Source organism: Siphateles boraxobius, unplaced genomic scaffold (genome assembly GCF_051911475.1).
Source record: "Siphateles boraxobius isolate OS27281-9 unplaced genomic scaffold, OSU_SipBor_1 76, whole genome shotgun sequence".
NCBI classification, from domain to species: Eukaryota; Metazoa; Chordata; class Actinopteri; order Cypriniformes; family Leuciscidae; genus Siphateles; species Siphateles boraxobius.
The window spans coordinates 352,311-377,500 of NW_027509204.1; the positions used below are offsets into that span (position 1 = coordinate 352,311).

The 25,190-nt window shown below is 37.7% G+C and overlaps 3 protein-coding genes across 3 annotated transcripts in view; 2 read left to right on the plus strand and 1 right to left on the minus strand.

Moving 5' to 3' along the window:
- LOC143724587 (6-phosphofructo-2-kinase/fructose-2,6-bisphosphatase-like) overlaps positions 1-25,190 on the minus strand; it is a 219,254-nt gene that overhangs the window by 144,327 nt on the left and 49,737 nt on the right. The gene's annotated exons all lie outside the window — the stretch shown is intronic.
- Positions 13,040-17,829, plus strand: LOC143724592 (tafazzin). The gene is made up of 11 exons (XM_077217766.1): positions 13,040-13,102; positions 13,541-13,680; positions 13,784-13,912; positions 13,988-14,033; positions 14,145-14,230; positions 15,521-15,601; positions 15,692-15,733; positions 15,815-15,877; positions 16,592-16,644; positions 16,740-16,817; positions 16,911-17,829. The coding sequence occupies exons 2-11, from the start codon at positions 13,572-13,574 to the stop codon at positions 17,016-17,018; spliced, it is 795 nt and encodes a 264-aa protein (XP_077073881.1). The 5' UTR covers positions 13,040-13,102; positions 13,541-13,571; the 3' UTR covers positions 17,019-17,829.
- LOC143724594 (V-type proton ATPase subunit S1-like) overlaps positions 21,960-25,190 on the plus strand; it is a 27,058-nt gene continuing 23,827 nt past the window's right edge. Inside the window, exons 1-5 of the mRNA XM_077217767.1 lie at positions 21,960-22,171; positions 22,577-22,703; positions 23,128-23,202; positions 23,489-23,679; positions 25,099-25,139. Of these exons, the coding sequence (XP_077073882.1) occupies positions 22,026-22,171; positions 22,577-22,703; positions 23,128-23,202; positions 23,489-23,679; positions 25,099-25,139 (580 nt within the window). The 5' untranslated portion in view covers positions 21,960-22,025. The remainder of the gene's footprint in view (positions 22,172-22,576; positions 22,704-23,127; positions 23,203-23,488; positions 23,680-25,098; positions 25,140-25,190) is intronic.

A 25,190-nucleotide genomic window follows, 5' to 3' on the forward strand; every position in this document is an offset into this window, starting at 1 on the left:
CTGGCGAGAGCAGGGGTGCCGTGTAAAAACTCCATTAAACATTTTAAAATTGCTAAAATGTGTAAAAAAAATAAAATAAATGTATCATCAATCTCGCATCGTCGGAAGCGTCTAATAACAACAAATAATGCACACAAATTTATAATAAAAAATGCAAATCATAAGTTTTCTGCGTTCGTTGAATTGCGGGGGTTCCGCATGATTTCATTCTCGTGCTTCATTCCAAGCGTCCACACATAAAGCTGCCTCTTTTTCATGGCTTGTTGCGCTTACGGTCAAATACACACGAAACATTGTCACAACGGCCGTCTTGCCGCATATTCACAAACACATCGGTTATGTCCGTGCTGCTGTCAACGGTAACGCGTGCGATTAATGTTTTTCAGTTTTACGCGTTAAAAAATATTTAAACACAATTAACGCAGCATCCGTTTTTTTCTGTCATCCTTTGGCTAGCCTTACATTCTATAATCACGTTCTTATTCATGCAAATGCTTTTAAACCATGCAACCGCGAAAAGACAAAAGAGACTGTCTGTGAATGTCCTGCTGACACAGGACGACGTGCATCGCGTGCCAGAATCGACTTCTCTTTCGTGCTTGAACGAATAATAACACACAGTTATGCCAAAATGTCCGTTTTGTTGAGTATCCTCATGAGAGCAGTCTTAAATTAGTTAAAATCTTAAATTAGAGTTGTGAGAAGATGGGACGCGTGTGAGATAAACAAGTGCAGCAGTGACAACAGAATCAAAGAACAGGTAACAGAGAACATTACTCACTGCTCTTGACTAAAGAACGCTTGTAGCTTTAATAAGGATTCATCTATATTTAATTTATTATTTATGCAGTGAAGACTGTAAAGTGTTTGATAACTTTATTCAATTTCTGTGTATTTCCTGACATCAGTAGAAGTATTGGTATCATTGATACTGGGCTTCATTCATAAAAAAGATGCCATTAAACAATTATTTAAAATATACTGTCTTTATGTTGTTTATACATTAATTTGGAGATTAACTGTGAAATTATTACATTATAAAATATATTAAAAACAAGCTATCTTGTGCAATTATAACAAAATTATCCCAATATAAAAACACAAATAGGCCTACACTGAGTGAGCAAACATTTAGGTGAGATTTGCAATGGTAATTGAGCAATGTTTTGCTGAATTATGAATAAAAGCCTTAATTAAATATATGACAACACTAGTGTAGGGTGCCACAAATTTTTTTAAATTTTCAAAGGGTGCCTCAACTGAAAAAAGTTTGGGAAACACTGTCCTAGCGACACGTCATGACAACCATAACAGCAATGGAGAACTACATAAGTTATAAATGAATGGTGTGTGTTTAACATAGGGTGACCAGACGTCCCGGTTTGATCAGGACACACCCGATTTTGAGTTGCGTGTCCAGAGTCCAGAGAAAAAACTGTCGTGTCAGGACGCTAAAATCTCCCGTTTTACACCAACCACTATGACATTGTCCCGGTTGTCAGCGATTACATAGCCGACGTGGTCTAATTATAGCCGATCACTAACTAAACCCCTGTAGAAAGACTAATAAAGCATCCAGCGGATGATTTTAAAGCTAACGTTAAAAGCTGACCGGTGTTTTAAAAATGGCATCCCGAAGTTTTTGTTTTCCAGCGTTATGATAACCCCGCCCCCAGCACCTGATGTCACCGGCGTAAGGAACCTAGCTATATGAAATATTAATAATCAATAATAACTTATTGACATAGTCATAACATAGGTATGATTAATTATGAATATTTGGGTCAGTTAATTGGTTAACATTTGTTCATTTTTCAATTAAACTTGTATGAACAATAAGAAATATCCATATATTATAGCCAAGTGTTTAAAAACGTTTGGGGGCAGTATGTTTAAAAAAAAAATGTATTTACTTTTTTATTCCCCAAGAATGTAAAGACATTCATGATGTTACAAAATATTTATAATATATTTTTATAATATTACAAATAAATGTTTTTCTACTGAACTCTCTATAAATAAATAAAACAACTGAAAAAACTGAACTGGAAAAAAAGAGAAGAACAATTCTACAAAAATATATATATTTAATTATTTTAAGTTTCTTGAGCATCAAATCAGAATTAGGATGAGTTCTGAAGGAATGTGTGAGTAGAGCAATGGTGCTGAAAAATCAGTTTTCAGATTTAAAAAAAAAATTGTAAAGAGATTGAGTAGCCTAAATACTTTGACTTTATATGGACAAACAAAATATATTACATAAAGAAAATAATTATTATGAATTCATATGAAAATGGTGGCCTATGTTTTTAGGATTTTGAAACGTACAATAATAAAGTAAACGGGCTTAGTCAGATTGTTAGAAATCCTTACTCCATTTGAACCTTTATCCTTTCCCATATGCTTCTAACCTTGTTGAGAAATGGAGCTTTATATTGACTCAATTCTATTTTCTATGAAGCAAAAAGCAGTAAAAACTTTGAAAATGTGTAAATGTTTATGTGTTTATGTAGATCTAATCCCCCTAGTGTGCAACTCTGTTACGTTTGTTGTATTTTATTGTATACTGTAGTATTCGTAACATACTCTCCTTTTCTGTTAATAAAAGTAAATAAAATTAAAGCTGCAAGCAGCATTTATCGGTGTTCAAGCAGTTAAGGCATTTAAGATTTTTAACCACACAACCATCAAAAGACATTAAGTTTTATGTAGCAAGCATTTAACCACTGACATCATGGATGGAATAGACCATGTTTTAGCATGATTTACCATGATATACCACATTTTAGTGTGATTTTTCATGATTTACCATGTTCCAGTATGATTTACCATGAATATAGCATGATTTACCATAGTTTACCATGATATACCAAGTTCTATTATGATTCACTATGATTTACCCTCTTCTAGCATGGTTTACCACAATTGAACACATTCTAGTATGATTTAATATGATTCTAGCATGATTTACCATGTTATAGGATGGTTTACCATGATATACCACATTCTAGAATAATTTACCAGGATTGTAGCATGGTTTACCACGATTCATCACATTGGTAGCATGATTTGCCATGATACACCATGTAATATTATTATTTACTATGATTTACCATGTTTCTATCGTGATTTACCATGATTTACCACATTGCTGACATGAATATGAAGTGTCAATAGCAATGAAGTGATAAACTGACAAAAAAATGATTGTCTTATAATAGTTAACATGGAAAAACAGGTTTGCTTTAGTGCAGAATAGTGGTGAAAATCAAGTCTGTCAAAATGAAAGTGAGCCAATAAGTGGTCTTCTACTGCCCTCTGCTGGCCATTATACTTATTAATAAACTGTTTTCACAGGTGATTTTGCACTCTTATTTAGACATATGCTTGCACACACACACACACACACACACACACACACACACACACACACACACACACACACACACACACACACACACACATTTTTGGGATATGTTATTGTGAATTGTTGATATTTTTAGTTAAATTTTTATATTCTGGAATTTCACATATTAGTTAATAATTATTCTTATTTAATATGCAATATAGTTTTGATCATTTATTAATGCAAATACTTTTCTTATTTCATATGTGCAAAAAATTTAAATGAATGAAATGATACCACAGAGACATTCTTCAATATGCAAACAATTGAACTTGAATAAATTAATTCATTGACTTTCTCGAACTATTTCATGTTACTTATTTCCATATGCATTGTTTAAAAAAAAAGATTGTATTATTCCGGCAATAAAATAGTTTTGTTTTCTATGACATGGTTTGATTCCATGTATTTTTTAATGGCACATTTTTCATATTAACTCTAATAAAAATGCTTAAACACATTTTATTATAGCTATAGATATTTGAAATAAATAGTAGGCAAAAAAATGCTTATTACAGGTCTTTCCATTTAAAACGCAATTTTTAGTTTTCATTTTAATCATATAATTTTATTGAAAAAAAGTCTCACATTTTCATGTTTACTCAATAATGCATGCTCACACACACACACACACACACACACACACACACACACACACACACACACACACACACACACACACACACACACACACACACACACAAACACACACACACACACACACACACACACACACACACACACACACACACACACACACACACACACACACACACACACACCATGTTCGATAATTATTGATCTAGAGAGTCCAGAGAATTGTCCTAGACTGGTCTGGTTCCAATCGGGCGAAAAACCTAGGACTATTTCGCAAAAGAAGGTTTTTAACATATTCGTGAATATTTAATGAACGATTTGATTGACAGCAATGGTTCTAGAGACAAAGTTGTTCAGCTTGTGGAGATCTATCAAATGATATATATATTGTGGGGAATTGTCCTACACCACGTGATTACAGAGCTGTAAAACTCGTTAGCACCAACTAGTGGCCGATTTCTTTCAAAACTCTTACAGACCTCTTGGGCCATGAGCCGAACATGCCCATCGAGTTTCGTTCTAATTGGCCTCCGTTAACCTCGTCTCATTGGTGCTCAAACTTCATTGGCCGATGGCGGCCATGTTTTTTGAGATACGCCAATGTCCTTATATACATACTTGGACACACTGCATACCAACTTTCAAGTCAATGGGACTAACGGTCAGGTGATCACAGCCCTTTTTATGTTTTTTTCATGTTATAGCGCTACCTAGTGTCCGATGGTCAAGATTTTTTTACTGTGACCTCAAAATGAACTTATTCACATGTGTACCGAGTTTGGTGAAGCTATATCATTTACTTCATGAGTTATAGCCATTTTAGTAAAATAGGCTCCGCCCACAACATTCATTTTGCTCGCCCTAGCGACTGTGAATCAACATTTCAACTTTTTTCCGATAATTATTGATCTAGAGAGTCCAGAGAATAGGCCTAGACTGGTTTGGTTCCGATCGGGCGAAAAACCAGGGACTAGTTCGCAAAAGTAGGTTTTGGACAAAATCCGGCCTAGGAGTTACGAGCCTAGGAGTTATGAGCAATTTAGTACTTTTGGTTGCTGTAGCGCCACCTATGGGCCAATCGGGGTCATACTCTGATAGGTTCTCCCCAAACGTGTGGCCTACCATCTGGCTGAGTTTCAAGTCTCTAGGCCTTACGGTTTGGGCTGCACGATGCGTTTTAGGGGGATTTTTTTTTTTCAAATAGCAATTACAATAGGTTTTCAGCACTTCGTGCTTGAACACCTAATAATAATGAGACCTTTTTGACAGTTATAGCGCCACCTATGGTCCGATCTCCATGAAACTCTGCATGCTTCTTCACCATGTTATGACACATATGCTCATCAATTTTTGTGAAGTTCTGAGTTTTTTATTTATTTTTATGAGTTTTTTATGATTTATAGGCTTTTGACTGTATTTTGCCACGCCCCTTTTCTAAATAACCCTGTTATGCTGCGTTCACACCGGACGCGAATAGCGCGTCAGGCGCGAGTGATTTCAATCTTAAGTCAATGCAAAGACGCGTTACGAGCGTAAAAAATTCCTGCGGCGCGAATGAGGCGTGGAGCGCGGCGCGGTAGACGCGGATACACCTCATTCGCGCGTCAAGTTCGCGCGAATGACGCGAATTGAGCGTCTGGCGCGTTACGCGCGAATGGTGCATTTTGTGCATTCACGCTTTTGACGCGAATTCGCGTCTGCCGCCTGAGTTGAAAAATCTGAACTTCTGCGTCAATTCGCGCCGCGTTAACCAATCAGGAGCCAGCTTGCTGCTGTCACGTGGTGAAGTAAATATGTTATCACATAAAAACTTGATTTTAATATATGAGACTTTAATTTTGTATGGTATTTATTCCATATCTAATCTAGATTATATGAAACATTATTATTATTCTGATGTAAAGAGAACCAACATAGCCTAGTACTTTAGTGCAAGAACACAGTTCGTGTCTGGACAGTGTTGTGTGAGGAAAAAAAATCACAGGACAGTTTAATCACTTTTGTAGTAGCCTAGGCTGGCTCCATTTATCAAAACAAAAATAAATGACAGATTAGGTGGGGGAGGTTGAGGGTGATCGTCGCTCCGATGCGTGACAACAGTCATCAAACTGGGCGCGGGACAGGCGGAAGTACCGCTGAAAGCGGCCGTAATCCAGGCGCAGCTCCAGGAGCAAATGGTGAAATTCGCCAAACTGGGTTCACCTCCGAAGGGTCTGGTGGACCCAAATACGGCGACGATGATCCCTACGCCGCTGTTCTACTCTCCAGAGCAGATACAGAGCGGTGACTCTCTCGATGAATGCTCGATCAACATTAGCCGTCTTGTAAAAAGATGGCCGCCAACAGATTTCGCCTCCGACGCGCGAATGGATTCAAAGTGTACACGCGTATAACTAGACGCGGCAGGCACGAATTTGACGCTCAATTCGCGCCTGGTGTGAACGCAGCATTACAGCCACCCAATTGCAAAATTTCAACTTTTTTTCGATAATTATTAATCTAGAGAGTCCAGAGAATAGGCCTAGACTGGTTTGGTTCCGAGCGGGCGAAAAACCAGGGACTAGTTCGCAAAAGTAGGTTTTGGACAAAATCCAACATAACTTTTTGTTTGTTGCTTAAATCGAAATCGGAGATATACATATTGTCCGTCTTAAGCCAAGGATCACAGTGGTGTAAACAGCTTGAGGCTAGGACCAACGGCCTAGGAGTTATGAGCAATTTAGTACTTTTGGTTGCTGTAGCGCCACCTATGGGCCAATCGGGGTCATACTCTGGTAGGTTCTCCCCAAACGTGTGGCCTACCATCTGGCCGAGTTTCAAGTCTCTAGGCCTTACGGTTTGGGCTGCACGATGCGTTTTAGGGGGATTTTTTTTTTTCAAATAGCAATTACAATAGGTTTTCAGCACTTCGTGCTTGAACACCTAATAATAATGAGACCTTTTTGACAGTTATAGCGCCACCTATGGTCCGATCTCCATGAAACTCTGCATGCTTCTTCACCATGTCATGACACATATGCTCATCAATTTTTGTGAAGTTCTGAGTTTTTATTTATGATTTATAGGCTTTTGACTGTATTTTGCCACGCCCCTTTTCTAAATAACCCTGTTATGCTGCGTTCACACCGGACGCGAATAGCGCGTCAGGCGCGAGTGATTTCAATGTTAAGTCAATGCAAAGACGTGTTACGCGCGTAAAAAATTCCTGCGGCGCGAATGAGGCGTGGAGCGCGGCGCGGTAGACGCGAATACGCCTCATTCGCGCGTCAAGTTTGCGCGAATGACGCGAATTGAGCGTCTGGCGCGTTACGCGCGAATGGTGCATTTTGTGCATTCACGCTTTTGACGCGAATTTGCGTCTGCCGCCTGAGTTGAAAAATCTGAACTTCTGCGTCAATTCGCGGCGCGTTAACCAATCAGGAGCCAGCTTGCTGCTGTCACGTGGTGAAGTAAATATGTTATCACATAAAAACTTGATTTTAATATATGAGACATTAATTTTGTATGATATTTATTCCATATGGGCCAATTGGGGTCATACTCTGATAGGTTCTCCCCAAAAGTGTGGCCTACCATTTGGCCGAGTTTCAAGTCTCTAGGCCTTAGGGTTTGGGTTGCACGATGCGTTTTAGGGGGGCGGGCGTGACAAGATGGCGGAGAGATGGCGGAGCAGACGCTCTGTGAATAGTTCAGAGTAGCAAAACCTTTATAATCAACGGAATGAACTTATAACTCATTAAAACCCTGATTTATCAGATGTAAATCCGTAGGGAACTTATCCTAATAATTCAGAAACGTGTAAGAAACCCTGTGCACCCTCTGGAGAACGATATTGCAGACCACAACATGGCTAGCTCTAAAGCTAATGCTAAATTGAAAGCTTTCCAAGCACACGACTACTGTGGTCCAGAAAGTATGGAAACTAATATTAAAGGTACCAAAAATACCCTAACATCGCCTTCTAAACCACCAGCACCACCAAAAAAGTCAAAACCGGACGACGTCGTGGCTGCTGGCGCCCATGTAGATGACGCATCTAACGCTGCAATCCTGGCTGCTATCGGCACTCTTCAAAACATGATACAAGACTTCAAAGAGGATCTAAAGCAGAACACGCTGACCATAGCCAACATCGCGAAAGCGGTAGAGTTTAACTCTACAGAGATCAAAGATTGTAAGGAGCCCAGAAGTCCCAGTCCCTCAAAGAGATGAACACAGATCTTGGAAAAAGAGCATCAGAAGTGGAAAAAAGAGCTGCAGAGTTGGAGCATTATAAAAGAAGATGGAACCTGCGATTAAATGGTTTAAAGGAGGAAAAAGACGAAAACACTCGACGAATCATCTCTGATATCATCGGAAAGATTATGCCACACTGGAGGGATAAGATGGATTTCATCCTGGATTCAGTACACCGGTTGGGGCCGAGTAACTCCAATCGCCCTCGCCAGATCATCATGCAGTTCACAGGACGCCACTTCAAGGACGAACTCTGGCGCATCACCAAACTTCACCCCGTTTGCAAGGATCTCAATATCCAGTTCGCAGAGGACCTCACCAAAGAAGACAGAGAGGCACGGATGGCTGTGTGGCCGAAAGTCGAACAAGCGAGGAAGGCAGGTCTAAAGACAGTGTTTCGGGGTCCCCATGCTTTCATTAATGGACAAAGTGTCTTGCCATAGACACAACGATCCAGGGTTTTTGAATCCTGATAACAAGTGAGTTTGATTGATAACGCATTCTCAGGGTTTTGCTACTATTATACATTCCTAATAGGAAATTCTACTGTTGTTTAAGTTCTGTAATCCATTGTTGTTGATTGTTTGTTATTTTATTTCTGCCTATGTTCAGTTTAAAGAGTACCATCTCTTTAATGTCTGTTAATGCAAGGGGTTTAAGAGATATGACAAAGAGGAAAAGTATTTTCTTATTTTGCAAGGGGAAGAAGTCTAATATAATTTTTTTGCAGGAAACGCATTCTAATGTCGATGATATTATTTTCTGGTGTAAACAATGGGGAGATGAAGCTTACTTTAGCCACGGTACTTCAAGGTCAGCAGGAGTCGCCATCCTCCTAGATAACTTCAAAGGTCATATTGTGTCCCATAAGGCAGATGAGTTTGGTCACTGGCTGATTCTTATTATAAACATTGATGGTCTGAAATGCGTCTTAGTCAACCTTTATGGCTATAACATTAGAAGAGAAAACCGGAACCTACTTGAACAAATTGGCTTACATTTAGATAATCTTAAATTAACTCACTCAACTGATAACATCATAATTGGAGGTGATCTTAACCTAGTTCATGATGAATTTTTTGATAAATATCCTCGCAGACACTCTGCTAGTCACCCAAACACCATATTTACAAACTTTTGCGAAAGACATAATTTGGTTGATACTTGGAGACACTTTAACCCAGGAATATCTAAATACTCCTGGTTTAGCTCAAGTCACAATTTTAAATCCAGAATTGACCACTGGTTAATAACAAATAATTTACTGCTTTATAATATTAGCTCTGATATTTCTGCTGCACCACTAACAGATCATTGTGTTATTTTACTACAGATCAAACCCAATGATAACAATGTTCACTCACACACATATTGGAAGTTCAATTCCAGCCTGCTCAAAAATAATGACTTCTGCCAGAAAATCAAATGGTTAATTAAAGAAATTGCCAATTCTGAGGAGCTAACAACTGCTACCAAAAAGTGGGAATTCCTAAAATATAAAATACGCCAATTTACTTTCTCATTCAGTAAAATAATAAAAAAAGATAATGTAAAACAAGAAGTAGACATTATTAATCAGTTAAATTTTTATTGCAATAGGCCAAACCAAACTGAAGACGATAGACAGAAGATATTAAACCTCCAACCTAAACTGGATGAAATTTACAATCGTAAGGCCCTAGGAGCCTTCATTAGATCAAGGGCTAAGTGGATTGAGGAGGGGGGAAAAGATTCCGCATATTTCTGTGGTCTGGAAAAAAGAAGACAGGGAAAAAATAGCATCATATCCTTGATAGTTGATGATAATGAAGTCACAGATGGAAAATTGATCTCTTCAGAAATCTGGAAATTTTATAGCCAGCTTTATAGATCTAAATTTTCTAATGTGGACTGTAAAAGCTTTTTTCAGGAAATAGCACAACATATTCCGAAAGTAGAGGATAGCTTCAAACAAACATGCGATAATCAAATAACAATTACAGAACTGGATGCAGGTATTGGTCGGCTCTCTCTTAACAAAGCCCCCGGTTCTGATGGTATCACAGGTGACTTTTACAGACATTTTTATGTAGATTTAAGAGACCTGCTGCTACAAGTTTTTACTGAAATTTTTGAAACATGGGTGCTTCCACCAACAATGAGACATGGTGTTATCATCTCAATTCCAAAACCTGGGAAAGATCCCAGAATTATAGATAACAGAAGACCCATTACACTTAGAAATTCAGATTACAAACTTCTAACTTACATCTTCACTTATCGTCTTCGAATAGGGATCTCAAATCTTATTGCAGACACACAGTCAGGGTTCTTAAAAGGGAGGTCAATCCATAACAATATAAGACTGGTAATGGACATAATTGAGTATAGAAGCCAAATAGAGGATGATGGTTTCCTTCTCTTTCTAGACTTCTATAAAGCATTTGACTCTGTGGAGCATCCATTTATTCTTTCGGTGCTAGAACACTTTGGCTTTGGAGTCAAGTTCAGAGAGTTGGTTGGTGGATTATATAGAGATATTAATAGTTGTGTCCTATTACCTAGTGGTACCACCCCAAGCTTCAAGATTAATGTGGGTATTCCTCAAGGCTCCCCCATCTCACCATACCTGTTCATTTTAGCCACAGAAAGGCTAGCAATCTATATTAAAAACTGTTATGATATTAAAAAACGTAATGTACTTGGCACAGACATAATAATCAGCCAACTAGCAGACGACACAACAATATTCTTAAAAGATAGATACCAAATTTCAACAACTATTGCCAAAATTGAAAAATTTTCCAAAGCCCCAGGCCTAACATTAAATTTAAAAAAGTGTGAATTGCTGGCAATACATGACACTTTACTGAAAGACATCTGTAACATTCCTATTAAATCAGAAATTAAATACCTGGGGATTTACCTATCTAAGGACCAAAAACAAAGCCAACTTCTGAATGTAGAAAGTAAAATTAAAGAATGTAAGTCACGAATAAATATATGGTTACAGAGGGACCTATCAATTCTAGGACGAATTTACCTAACTAAGATGGAATGTTTATCGAGATGTATTTACCCAGCCTATTCCAATGCCATTCCAAACAAATTGATTAAATCTATCAACCAAATCAACCTAAACTTCGTTTGGAGAAATATACCACATCATATGAAGAAAAGCAATATGGTTAAAGACACAAAGGATGGAGGACTAAAAGTTATTGATTTTGACTGCCATAATGGAACCTTAAAAATAAATTGGTTAAAATCTTGGATCAAACACAACAACTCCTTTTGGTATTGTATTCCAAATACTTTATTCAAGAAAATAGGAGGTTTAGATTTTCTGCTTAGAGCGGACTTTAATGTTGACAAATTACCTATATCCTTATCAGAGTTTCACAGACAAATACTCTTGTATTGGAAAATGTTGTACGTACATAACTTCTCACCCCACACATCTGTACTCTGGAACAACAGATGTTCTGCACCGCAACAGATCTCTGTTCTTTGAAGACTGGTATGGGAGAAATATATGGTCCGTAGCTGACTTAATGGATACCAATGGTCATTTCTTAAATTATGAACAATTTTGCATCAAACATAATTTCCAACCCTTAAAATCAGACTTCACTAAATTACACAGAGCGCTACCCCAACAATTTGTCTTTCTAATAAGAAACACTTTGGCATTTCATCCAATACAACCACAATTGGCCCCACTATCAATTCAAGGGATCTTTATTCTAGATAAAAAATGCAATAACCACTTTATTAGAAATTGTTTTACTGAATACCTTTACCCTGAAAGGCAAAATAAAAATAACATCATACATAATTTGATAAAGATTCAATTACTAAACTAAGAACAATGTATCTAACACTCCCTATACCCCCCAAAGTGAAAGAAACTCACTTTAAAGTAATGAACAACATTTATCCCTCTAAAGAATTACTGAGACTTCGCTTTGGTATAGATGATAACACGTGTACATTCTGTGAAAATGATGTTGAAACTGCGGACCATGTGTTTTTCTCATGTAATGTGATACAGATATTTTGGTGTGATGTACATAAATGGGTTAAGCAGCAGATATCTTCACTCCCAACCTTTATATCCAGAGACGACATTACATTTGGTTTGATATTGCAAAGCAAGGATGATGAGCTGTGTATTAATACAATTGTATGTCTACTTAAATTCTTCATTCACAAGTTTAGAATTGTGAAATCATCTCCCAACTTTGTTGTATTTTTAAAATGAATTTAAACTGTATATAAAATCCTTAAAAACTCTGAAAGGTCCTAAAGCGCAAAAAATATATGATACCCTAAAACACTTCCCAACTGAGATAAATGGATGAACAAGTCTGAATTCACCCCTTATGTCATGTATGTTTTATCATAATTCCTTACTATTTATGTATTTAAATGTTTATTTTCCTTACAAATATCCTTATTTTTGTACTTTGACTACATTTATATTCTTGTTGTATTAAGAGCTGCTCCCTCTGGACATATTTTCCTCGTATCCTATTCTGAAGAAAAGGAAGTTATGCAGCTATGTTTGTTTGTAAATCTTGATATTTCATAAAAAATAAAATAAAATAAAAACGATGCGTTTTAGGGGATTTTTTTTTTTCAAATAGCAATTACAATAGGTTTTCAGCACTTCGTGCTTGAACACCTAATAAAATAAATAAATGCCCTTCAGCGACACTATTTTCGTCCTCCTAACCTACATTTCTTTAGAATATATCCCTCAAGGCCAAGGAAACCAATAACGACTACAAAACTACACCTCCCACGATCCCTCACGGCGGAATAGTGTTTCCGGTTCCGCTGCATTTCTGCGGCCATCGGCTGACGGGACAGAAGAAGAAGGTGGGAAGATTACAACTAACCTTACATTCTACAATAAATCAACCTCACGTTACAATTAACATTGTTATTACAGAAAATATCAAAACAATGAACTACACCCATAACTAAACTCAGTGCTGTTATCTTGTTTACATCATTACACGTTTCAGTTTAAAATGAGGAAGTTTCTCATGGTTTGACTTCTTTAGCATTCAGGATTCATTTAACGTTATGTCATATTTTGTTGCTGTGTTTTGTGTTTTCGCTATTACCACACACACTATTTCTCAAGATTGTGTAATTTGCATAACGGCTGATCCTGTATTTTAGTTGGACAGAACATCCCAAAATGATAACATGCCATATCTGAAGCAAATATATACTCAGCAATTGACCTGCACAGACATGTCCATTACTGACAGACCCTTTCAGCAGTTAAAGCCTGTTGTGTTGTGTCAGTGTGTGTGTGTGTGTGTGTGAATGCTGTGAGATGCCCTTGGAGGTGGCATGGCCCTTCCCACAATGCCCTCGGCTGGGCTGGAGGCTCTCCAGCAGAGTCATCACGGGGATGGTGGGCTCCTACAGTTACCTATGGACCAGTGAGGCCAATGTTTCTCCATACTTGTATTTTGAATAATGTGTGCTATGATCCTAAGGCAGATGTAACTGAATGACTTTCACTGAATTTGTCTGACGCTGTAGAGTATTTCAACTCTCTGATGGTGCACAACCCGGATGTTCTGTTGGACCTGGTGGACGAGCGTCCTCGGGACACCCCACTCATCACACTGTGCAATCACCAGTCCTGCATGGATGACCCACACCTCTGGGGTAGGCCGAGCCTCGCTCCCTGTACTGCAGAATACACTCGCCTGCAGAAAACTGAAGTGCAGTGGTGTTTTTCAGGAGTCCTGAAGCTCCGGCAGCTGTGGAACTTTAACAGGATGAGATGGTGTGTGTGATCGAGGGCCGAATCTGGAGACTCATGTAAAGGTGTTGTCAGTTCATATCCTGTCATTTGGTGTGTGTGTGTGTGTGTGTGTGTGTGTGTGTGTGTGTCCAGGGCACCTGCTGCCGCTGATATCTGTTTCACGAGAGAGTACCACTCCAGCTTCTTCAGCAGAGGGAAATGTGTGCCTGTTGTTCGAGGTAAACTCATATAATGACACATTTGATCATTTTCTGCTTTTATTTCACACTGGTTTTATACTCATTTTTTTTACTAAATCAAAATTCAGTCAACAATGCATTTTTATTTGCAAGTAATATTATTTGCATGCAAAACGGAAAACACTGATCAAGTGGACTGTGTGAAATAGGGGTGTGCAGCGGATCTCAATGTCCATGTTCAGAAGTGGCCGGCCTTTGACCCCTAGCTCAGGAAATGACATGAGAAGACCCTTTTTTTCTGTTCACTTCATACTTTTCATTTAACAAAATGCCTTTTATAACTTTTTTTTTTTTTTATAATTGCAAATTTTCTTTTTTTAATGTCTTCTAATTAAACCAATAGTACTAGCCTAAATGTTAAATAAATACTTAAATTTTTCAAGACGAACTCTGTGAGTTATGTTAGGACAATCATCCATAACCTCAAATAAGAGGATTCTACATAACATAGCAGATTAGTGAACATGGAATTTGAAAGAAAAATTTAAATGGCGACTTTGGTAACACTTTACAATAAGGTATTATCTGTTAACATTACTAAATGCATTTTTACAGCATTTATTAACACATCATGTCGTACAAGACATGTCAATTACTAGGCAGCGGTGGCAACAACGCAGATATTTGCTTTGAGACTGTCCTGCGCTCATTTCATTTAGTCTTTCGTGTATCATATCTTATATATACTCACATACATGCATATCAATTAGCAGAACACGTGTGTGATGTATTTGAGTCGATTTCTGAGATCATTTCATTCGTGAAGTTTGCACTCATTCACTTCACACACTCATTATAGCAGAGTGACTGTAGACTTGTATATAGCTACAATATCGTGCTGTCCTCTGCTTTCACAAGGAGTGTCAGATGAATATTTTTATCGTATTATTCTGTCAAATTAGTTTTTTTTGTTTTGAAGCTATTATCTGCCTTTCCACATTAGCTAGTCTGAAACATTTGAGTGTTTTAAAAGCAATATGCCTTGTATTGGAGGCCGACACCTGTGTTTAGAAGTAGTCTGTGTGGAAGAGAGAGTGAAGAGTAAGAGTAAGCCTAATCTTATCAGTGCGATACGATTAGAAGAAGAGTCATTTATCTCTACCTAATTGCTATTATCTGACAGTCAAATATGATAAATCACAAATACATGCAAATAGTACAGTTCTCAGTGCTTTTTAGATCCAATTTACATAGAAGACACTCGAGTTGATAACGGTTTTAAGGTATTTATTTTGATGATTGTAAATCAAACTGTCCTCTGTTTTTCAGGCGATGGAGTCTATCAGAAAGGAATGGATTTCCTGTTGGAAAAGTTGAATCAAGGGGAATGGGTACACATATTTCCAGAGGGTACAGACACTCATAGTTTTAACCCTAATATTTGTTTAGTGTACGCCTTTCCTAATGTCTTAGTAAATATGGTGCGTTTTCTCCTCCCAGGTAAAGTGAACATGACTGGAGACGTCATGAGGATAAAATGGGGTAAGATTTATGCTCCAGTTATTAGATAGCTCTTGTTTCACACTTATGTTTAGTTAAGTGAATCCTTCTGTTTCTGTACAGGAATTGGACGTTTGATTGCAGAGTGCTCTCTTCACCCGATCATTCTACCCATGTGGCATATAGGTAAGTTATGCACGTACCAGTTCAAGGGCCAGATTTACTAAACAGGGCAAATGAGCGTGAGAGTGCAATTCCAGAAAAGCGCTGATGGGAGTGGCTAGTTTTGCACGTGATCTACTGACACGCACATTAAAGAACCCAGTCAAATCATTTACACAATGACCAACGCAATCTACCAAGAGCAGTGCAAGTTAGCTCCGGGACCACGGGTAACTCGGCTGAAGATGCGGACTGTGAATCCCAGCTGAAGAAGCCACAGTACATTGAAGAGTTCGTATGTATGTTCGTATAACGTCTTCCTCTGGCATTCCAAAGAAATGAATACCAGTGTAAAATACTGTCTCCCTTCTCACAGGAGCTCTGCTCTCTACAGTGGCAAAACGGGTTAAGACGTGCTTTTTTACGGCGTTAAATAATGGCACAAACACCAGTAAATCACCTTGCGTGATTCATTTAAATACTCTCCTCCCGTAAATACTGAGTCTGAAAGAGAAACTCCTAACAATGCATATGCAATAATGTCAGCTTGAAAAATATCCCTGTCCAGCGCTGATTCTACACTGCGTGTTCAGTCAATCCTGACAGTAGATTAACGCTAACAGGGTTCGCGCTGGAGCGAGCGCTCAGTAAATCTGGCCCTCAGTGGCGTAAGTCGCTACTATAGCACTTCATGAATGAATATCTGAGCTTCTCCTTACTTGTGGACCTTTTTTTCAGGTCTGAATGATGTGCTACCAAATCAAGCTCCATACATTCCTCGAGTGGGACAGGTTAATACACACTTTCCTTGTGTGATGATGTGTCAAATCGCTTATCTTCCATTGTCACACAGTTTTGACTCTGATGGTACTTTGGTTTTGTGCAGCGGATAACTGTTCTCGTTGGAAAACCCTTCACGGTCAGACATCTGGTGAGCGCGCTGAGAGCTGAAAACACCAGTCCGGTAGGTGGTCATGTGACAGTGAGGTGTGACTGACGTGCTGAGTGTTTCAAACTGATAGTCTTGCAGTGGAGAACAACATTGGTTTCCTTACAGATGGAAATGCGGAAAACCGTGACGGACTTTATTCAAGGGGAGTTTCTGGGTTTGAAAGCCCAGGCAGAAGCTCTTCATCACAGGATACAGAACTGCACACAGCGGTGAGGATACATCACCCGTCAGCGAACCCTGGCCTTACAACTCTAGAGCATACACACAGCAGGGAGATACACACCGAGAGGTTCACGTAAGCTTTTTAAGGAGTATTATATCCATGATGAAGTGGCATGAGCGGTGATTGAGTTGATTTATGGTGGACAGTCAGATATGAGCTAAAGGAAAGCAGAGCTCTTTTGTTGTAGTAAATGAGTTGTGACTTTAAGCCATGTTTAGACCTCAGGACACACAGTGTGTGACGGCCTGGAAATGCCTTTAGACTGCGGAGCACAATATGCTGCATTCTCCCACAGTCTTTGATTTCTATTTAATTATACAGAATACTTTACTCATCAGAAAAACTTAGAATGATCACTAGCTCCTTTACTAGTAACGCATGTCAGTGACTCATTTGTATTCATTTTTCTTAAATATCTGAACATGTTAAATTTGTTGGCATGCTCATTTGTCTCAGCTGGATCAGTAATTGTCATGACAGATATTAACAACGTTAACTTCTTGATTTACTGTGGGAATGCTGAAGGATTTAGTAAATCTTTTTAATGACAGATTGAGAATTTTGAGATGATAGTAATAGCCGTTAAGAGTTTTTATATTTGGTGCAGTATTTGACTGTACATACTCTGTAAATATATATAATTCTGACTGCGAACACTGAAGTGTACTGAATTATTTCACAATGCACATTTGCATCTTATTTGCCTAAATCATATGATGGAATGAGAGTTGATCAGAAGCATGTGAATGGAAATAGACATTTGGTATTGTTCAAAATAAAAATCAAAAAAGTAAAATAAAACTGTGATTATCATGTGTTTAGGGTGTTTTCCTATGACGACTTCTCAGTTAAACAATGAAAGGTGATAAATATACACATCGATTGGTGTGAAATGTGAGTTTTATTTCTTCAGGTGACTGCCCATGAGAGTGAGATTCAATCCACATTTATTTATATAGCACTTTTCATAATACACATCATTTCAAAGCAGCTTTACAGAAAATGCATTAGTCCACATTACAATTTAGTGTGATCTCTTATCAGAGGTATTCATATTATTTTGCCATGCATTTTTTTTTTGGTGACGCAAGAGCGCTGTGTCCTTTGTAAATGAATTGTATCTGGCTTCCGGTTTCATGAAGTCTCGCACATTCACACATTCACGCATATAGGTGTGCAGGTCATTGAACTCAAAATGAGAACTGTTAAAATCCATTAATGTCTTATAAAACATTTCTATAATCTCAAAACAACATACAGACGGTAACAAATAACTAGTAAAAAGAAACGGATATATAAAAAGGAGAAGGGGGAATAAAAAAATGTTTATTGTTTTTAGACGATACGATGAGTTTGGGACAAGGCATGATGCTGAAATTATATGACAGATATGATATGGTACATGTATTACTATTTTATTGTTTTGGTATTATTCTATAGTTATAAGTTTATATGAATGTAAGTCAGTACACCGGAAAATTATAACATATAATTAATGCTATTTGTTCATCAAAGTGTTGCTGTTGTTGAGGGGTAATGATTAATAAATACGTTACAATATAAAGTATAGCAAGTGCTCTTTCAGTTTCAAGACTTCAAAATCCTGAAATAACACTTTGAATAAATTTTATCTAACTTTAGTAAATATGTATGTCATCTTTAATGTTAAATTCTTAAATTTACTCAAATTAGAATAAAATGACACCATAGGCTGTTACCAATGAAATCTGCATCAACCAAAGCCATTTTTACACTGCAGCACTACACTTAATACTCGGTATATTAATGGAATTAAACTCAGAATATTGTCTAAAACAAAAGTTGACTGCTGTATATGTACACTGAAATTCATGCTGGTCTGTGCTTCACTACAATGTAAATGTATTCACTTGAAAAAAAAGCAAAAAACTCAGGTGACTTTGCCTCAACAAACAAATCATGTGATTGAATAACTGGGCTAACCAGCGGACCAATCTCATTGCAAACTCTCATTATTTCAAAGTGTGAAATATTGTCTTTAAAAAATAAATAAATAAAATAGCAATCTGTAGAATTCAGCTCAAATATGTGATTAATTGGGCGTAAAAGTGTCTTTCAGTTTAAATCCGGTTCTTACAGAAAGTAATTTAAATCCTATTAAAGACGTGATTAAAGAGAAGTTGAATTCTTGGCTGGTGCGATATTTGTCTCTCCCTGGTCGAGTTTTATTATGAAATGCAGAGGATCAAGAGTTTCTTATCTCTGATCTCTTTAGTTCAGTTTCCTTGGCTTCTGATTATGCCCCTGATTATTTCTATGGTTACTCATAGTTATCAGCTGTGTCTTCTTTAGTTCATTGTTATCTCTTGCTTATATACTCCCTGTTCAGTATGTAACGTGTTTGAGTGTGTTGCTTATGACACATTTCAGAATAACGGACCTAAAAAGAGAACAGAAATGGACGTACTATCCCTGCGTTTGCTCCTCTGACTGCAGCTCCTGGGGTGCACAGCAGTTCCCCGATCAGCGTCAGGTCAGCTTTATTTATACAGCACTTTTACAACACACAGTGTTTCAAAGCAGCTTTACAGAGATAACAGGAAAATAATGCAACAAAGTTTGTTTCCAGAAGAAAATAGAGTCACAGTCCAGCTTAAGTAAGTTCAGTGATGGTTCATTTTTGTTGAAAAAAGTTAATTTATATATATATTATATATAGCCACTCTGGAGAAAACCGTGATGTCATCGTCCAGTTCAGTTTAGTTTTCATATAATGGTGTCAATGCAGGAGATCAATAATATTGTTGAATATTAAATTAAATGTCCCCAACTAAGTAAGCCAAGGCAACAAAGGTGGAAAAAATGCGACAGTGTTAATAACACAAAGTCCATCAGTGGCAGAATGCAGAAAAACCCTTGTGAGAACCCAGGCTCAGTCGGGGGGGCAGTCCTCCTCTGGCCAACGAACAAACAGTGTATGATTACGATTCAGGCAGCATTACAGGTCAGAGGTCAGACTGGTTTGGAACAAACAGAATATTACCCAGTTCATCTGTTTGAAGACAGGAGTCACACGCGTTTGGAGACGGGTTTGTTGAGGATCAGTGCAGATGGCTGTCGTGTTGATGAGGCCTTCATAGGGGACACCATCTGTGCTGACACTCCAGGGATGTGTTGTGGACTTGCGCATCGAGGGCCATATCGACCTCAAACAGGACGCTCGCGAGCACCCTACTGAAACCTGAAATTACAAATGGGAATCCCTTCAGTCTCATGGCCTTAATGGACACATGGCAGCCATTGCAAGTCCACTAGACCGAAAGTGCATATGAAGTGTGACATTTGGCACAGGGCCTTATTTTGATATTCTGTTGGGTTTCCCTTAAGCCGGGGACACACTTGACGTCTGTAAGGCCGATTATGAATGTAATTTGCTACTGACGACTGATCGTACCCTAACGCGCCGAGTAAGAGACATTTGCGTTCAGTCGGTGTTCACAGTCAGTGTTTAAAATCTGCTCCAGTCGTTGGAAACAGTGTTCAGTTCAGTCTTAGTGTTTCAGCTAGTCGTTAAGTGTGTCCCCGGCATTAGTTCCTGTTTCTCTGTTTAGTTTCGGTATCCTTGGTTTCACATTATGTCCTTGTTTGTTTCTATGGTTACTTATAATTATCAGTGTCTAATTTGGTTAATTGCTATCTCCTGAATATACAGTATATTCCCTGTTCAGTTCAGTCCTCAGTCCGTTATTGTCCATGTAATATGTTGTTTATTTCCTAGTGTTCTTCTAACGATTTTACAGTTTCAAATATAAAATAATATATAAAATATATAATATAAAAAAATATTAAAATATTGCTTACGGCACACTACAAAAAGGATGTTCTAAGAAATAAGATTAGTGATTGGGGTCTTGGAGTTGTAGACTTTACCCTATTTGTTAAAAATAAATTGGTTAAAAATTTTCATTGAAAAAACCTCTGTATTTCACTAAATGAAATAATATCTTTTATTGGGCCCGAGCACCGAGGGTGTGAGGAGCCTATTGGAATTGCTCTGTTTATTATTATTTATAAAATGGATTTTGGGGCTTCCAAGAGTATAATATTGTATTCAACACCATTCCTAGTGATATAAAAACTCTCTTGAAAGGAGAGCAACCTTGTAATCCTATTTCTATGTGTAACACTTTTCAATTGAAGGATTTTTGATGACTGTTGACTAATTCAATAACCACTTTGTTCGCTATCATATCAACAGAAAATCTATTCCAGCATCGTGTTTTAAATGGATGGCATTATACAATGTGAACTGGAATTTGGTTTGGTCTCTTCCACACAAATATTTATTAACAAACAAGATAAAAGAAGTCACGTTTAAAATATTACATAGATGTTTCTCTTGTAATATTATACTCTATTTATATATCACAGAAAGTGTATATATATATATATAGCCTAGTAAAACACTTTCTGTGATATTTTTAGTGAATGTGTTTGTGTTAAAGCTTTTTGGAACGAATACCTTCTCGCCGAAAAAACAAAACAAATGTCAGAATAGCCTATGTATAAACACTTTTAATATTATTTTTCTTTATCACAACTCAAATTCTTGTATTCAGTACATTGTTCATCTTTTTATACTTGCCCTTTTTTATAGCCTACACAAATGCAAATTTTGTGCAAGCACCTGCTACTGTAAATTTTTCTGGTAGACTACAATTCCTATTTTTTGTCTTTGATGGGCATAAAAAAACAAATAAATCGTTGAAAAGTCAAATTACTTTCAATGTTTATCCTTCTGGCATTTTATTTGTTTTATTTGTATTATTTTGTATTATGTCTTATTTTCTACTTTTCTGGATCGATGTCGTAATACTTGTTACAGTTTCATGTAAGTTTTTTGGCATTAATAAAAAAGAAAAGAAAAAAGGAATAATTGATGACGACATGGCTTGATCTTTGGTTAACCAATCAGCGGAAGGAAACGTCACGGCTCAGCCCGCTGAAGATGGCCGCGTATGACGTCACAGCTCATCGCGCTCAAGATGGCCGCTTTGAGGACGGTCTCCGGGAACGCCAGGATGATTTTATATCTTTTTCTCTGTGTGTTCGCAGCAGCGAAGAGCGATGAGCAAGTGCCTCTGGTCGCATGGGCGAGTGACGGGTAAAGGACTGATATTATATGACATTAGCCATAGAGAATTGATTGCAAACGTTAGCTTTGGCAGATTGCTAGCTGAATGACACGGTCGCTGTCCAGTACTGAAAACCCGTCTGAGCAAAACAATGTGTGTTAATTATCGAATAGCCTAAAACCCACATATTGAATAATCTAACTCATATTTATCAACAGACGTAATCATGATTACACTAGTGACGAGCGGGTGATGGCTGTCTTAAACCCAGTAATCTGTCAAGGCAACATTTGACCGTCATTGATGTCTAGATAAGCAGTTCACTGTTATCATGTGTCTGAAGCCGATTTTTGCGTTGATTGTAAAAGTTGTAATCATGACTGTAATTTTATGGGTTCGTGTTTTTTTTTTAATAATGTGCTGTGCGTGTGCAGGTTTGTCTTGTCTCCTGTGAATGCTCCATCATCAGGTCACACTGTGTCTTTGGATGAGCTGGAATCATTCCTGAACCGAGCACTGAGCACTTCACCTCACAATCTACTGCTCTTCCTGCAGGATAAAGTACATCACATTTATTTCCAAGCATTTCTTCTGCAAATATAATAATAATCCAGTGAGATTTTTGATTGAATCAGGAGTCCTATAACAGATGTCTGTCACTGCATTTGTAAAACACTATGTCATTGTGTTGTCACATGTTTATAAAGTACCAAACAAAACCAGAACAAAAAAAGATCACTATATCACCCATGATAGATATACATTTAAAAAGGCTTTAACATTGTCAGAAACATTGTCAGAAGGCGACGATGAATTAATGTTCACTTTTAATAAAGACAACAATCTGAAGTGATTTATTGGTTCTTTCTATTGTGAAATGTATAACTCAAATGACACATGAACCCATTGTTGCTAAATCAACCACTGGCATTAGGCTAGTTCAGGCAGTGTCAATCTTTCGAATTCCCTCTTGTGTTTCATTCAGTTGAGTGTTGATGACTTCACAATGTACGGAGGAGTATTCGGGAACAAACAGGATAGTGTCTTCCAAAATCTGGAGGTATGCTGTGTTTTCCATCTGTCACTGCTTTTGATATTTATTACTGCTCATGATTTTGACTTCAGTTAATTGACAGGAGGTTGTTTTTGTAAGTGCTATCAACTGAGATTAGTGGCAGGCAATTTAACTCTTTAAAAATTTATTAAGAAACTAAATACTAATGTTTTGTGAAGCCAATGTTTATTTTAGAATACATCAGTGTATTATTTCAGATAAAATCCCCTTGAAAAGTTCTTGTTGTCCCAAACATGAATGCGCATCTCTGATGTTTTGTTGGTGTCCACAGGCGTCTCTGCTGTCCTCCTCCTCCTTATGGCTGCCGTGTGTGTCGGCGTCCGCCACGGCTCTGGTCTCTACACTGCTCCAGAACCAGATCGATGCGGCTCCTCTCTACATGAACCCGGACACGCTTGCTCAACTGCGGCTCAACGCATCTGTGTCCGCCTTGCTGGTGTTCCGCCTCCCTTACAGCAGCGGGTAACACACATACAATACTGGCTGACTCTGATTCGCTTTTTAACATTATTTGAAACAAATCATTATGCAGTGGGAAACATTTCAAACAGTACTGTTACACTATCACATGACCTCATTCATGCAAGTAGTAAGTGCCTTCCAGTTATCATCTCCAAAAATAGTTATTGTACATATTCAGTTAAGTGCAGGGTAATTTCCCTAATGTGGTTCATGCTGTGGGAATGCTGAAATAGCTGAAGAAATATGAAAAATATGATGAAACTGTATAAACAGATTTTACCTCTAGTGGTGGAAGAAAAAAATCGATGCATTGCGATTCTTTCTCCAACGTTTCTGGATCATTTCTGAGCTTATTTTTAACTGCAGACGTGCGAAAACGTACTTTAGAAACACCCGTATTGCTTATGTATATGCTTGCTTCCATTTCATCACACACACACACACACACACACACACACACACACACACACACACACACACACACACACACACACACACACACACACACACACACACCACTCGAACCTTCCAGAAATAATCTTTCATAAAGTTAGAAAAGGTTGAAATGGGTTACAAGGACATTTGCGGGCTTCATTGCACAGGATATGCGAGCTTTGCTTGATGTGGTCGCGTCCGCCGCTATTTTCCTTACAAATGCTCCACGAAAGCATCATTTATGACGTTCGGAATGCATTGGCCTTATATATTAAATATATGAAACTCACTGACAGAAGGCTGCTTTTCATTTGAAATGCTCACGTGGGCTGTGTGTGTGTGACTCCGTGTAAGTGGTTAAATGTACTTGCATCTCAAAATGCTTTGATGTCGTGAAATGAATGTAAACACAGTTATGTCAGTTATGTCTTAACGGATTAAACAGACTGGACAAAAACATATTATGTTTCAAATAAATAAAATACATTTTTCAAATAATAAATATTTCATTTCATTTTCCACAATGTAAAAAGGTTTATACGCAGACTTTATCTTTTTATTACTATTATTTTTGTCTATTTGATTGTGAGCGTGTTCTAGGAATCTCTTAAGGAATTTGACCAAGCATTATGATTACTTAATTTACCTAATGACTTCAGCTACTTAAAACATTAAGAATCCATAAAACAAGAACCCAACAGTAGCTCAGGTACAAATAAACCTTTATTTAACCAGGAAAGAAGACTCTGTGAGATAAAAATCTGTTTTACGGGAGTGTCCGGGCCAAGATACATCAGTATAGCTGCGATTACACAAGTATTAGAGTGGTACAATAGTAGAGTGTGCGATTCTGAGCACAGCCATTTGCAGGATGGGCATTTTCTTGATGAAACTTACATTCTTAACCATCTTTAAATCAGTAAAGGAGACAAGAAAACCAAAACTCCTGATATATGAGGACTGTAAGTTGTCTTTTTCTTGCAGGGCTGATATGATGTCTACTAAAGAAGTGCTCAGTGGAAACGGTACGTGTCGTATTCAAACACCACTGAAAAGCAAAGGCCTTGTGCTCCAAC

Coding starts and splice junctions, on each gene's coding strand:
- LOC143724592 (XM_077217766.1), top strand. CDS start 13,572: ATGCCCTTGGAGGTGGCATGGCCCTTCCCACAATGCCCTCGGCTGGGC. Junction 13,913..13,987: donor GGATGACCCACACCTCTGGG/GTAGGCCGAGCC, acceptor GGTGTTTTTCAG/GAGTCCTGAAGCTCCGGCAG. Junction 15,602..15,691: donor GGTACACATATTTCCAGAGG/GTACAGACACTC, acceptor TTCTCCTCCCAG/GTAAAGTGAACATGACTGGA.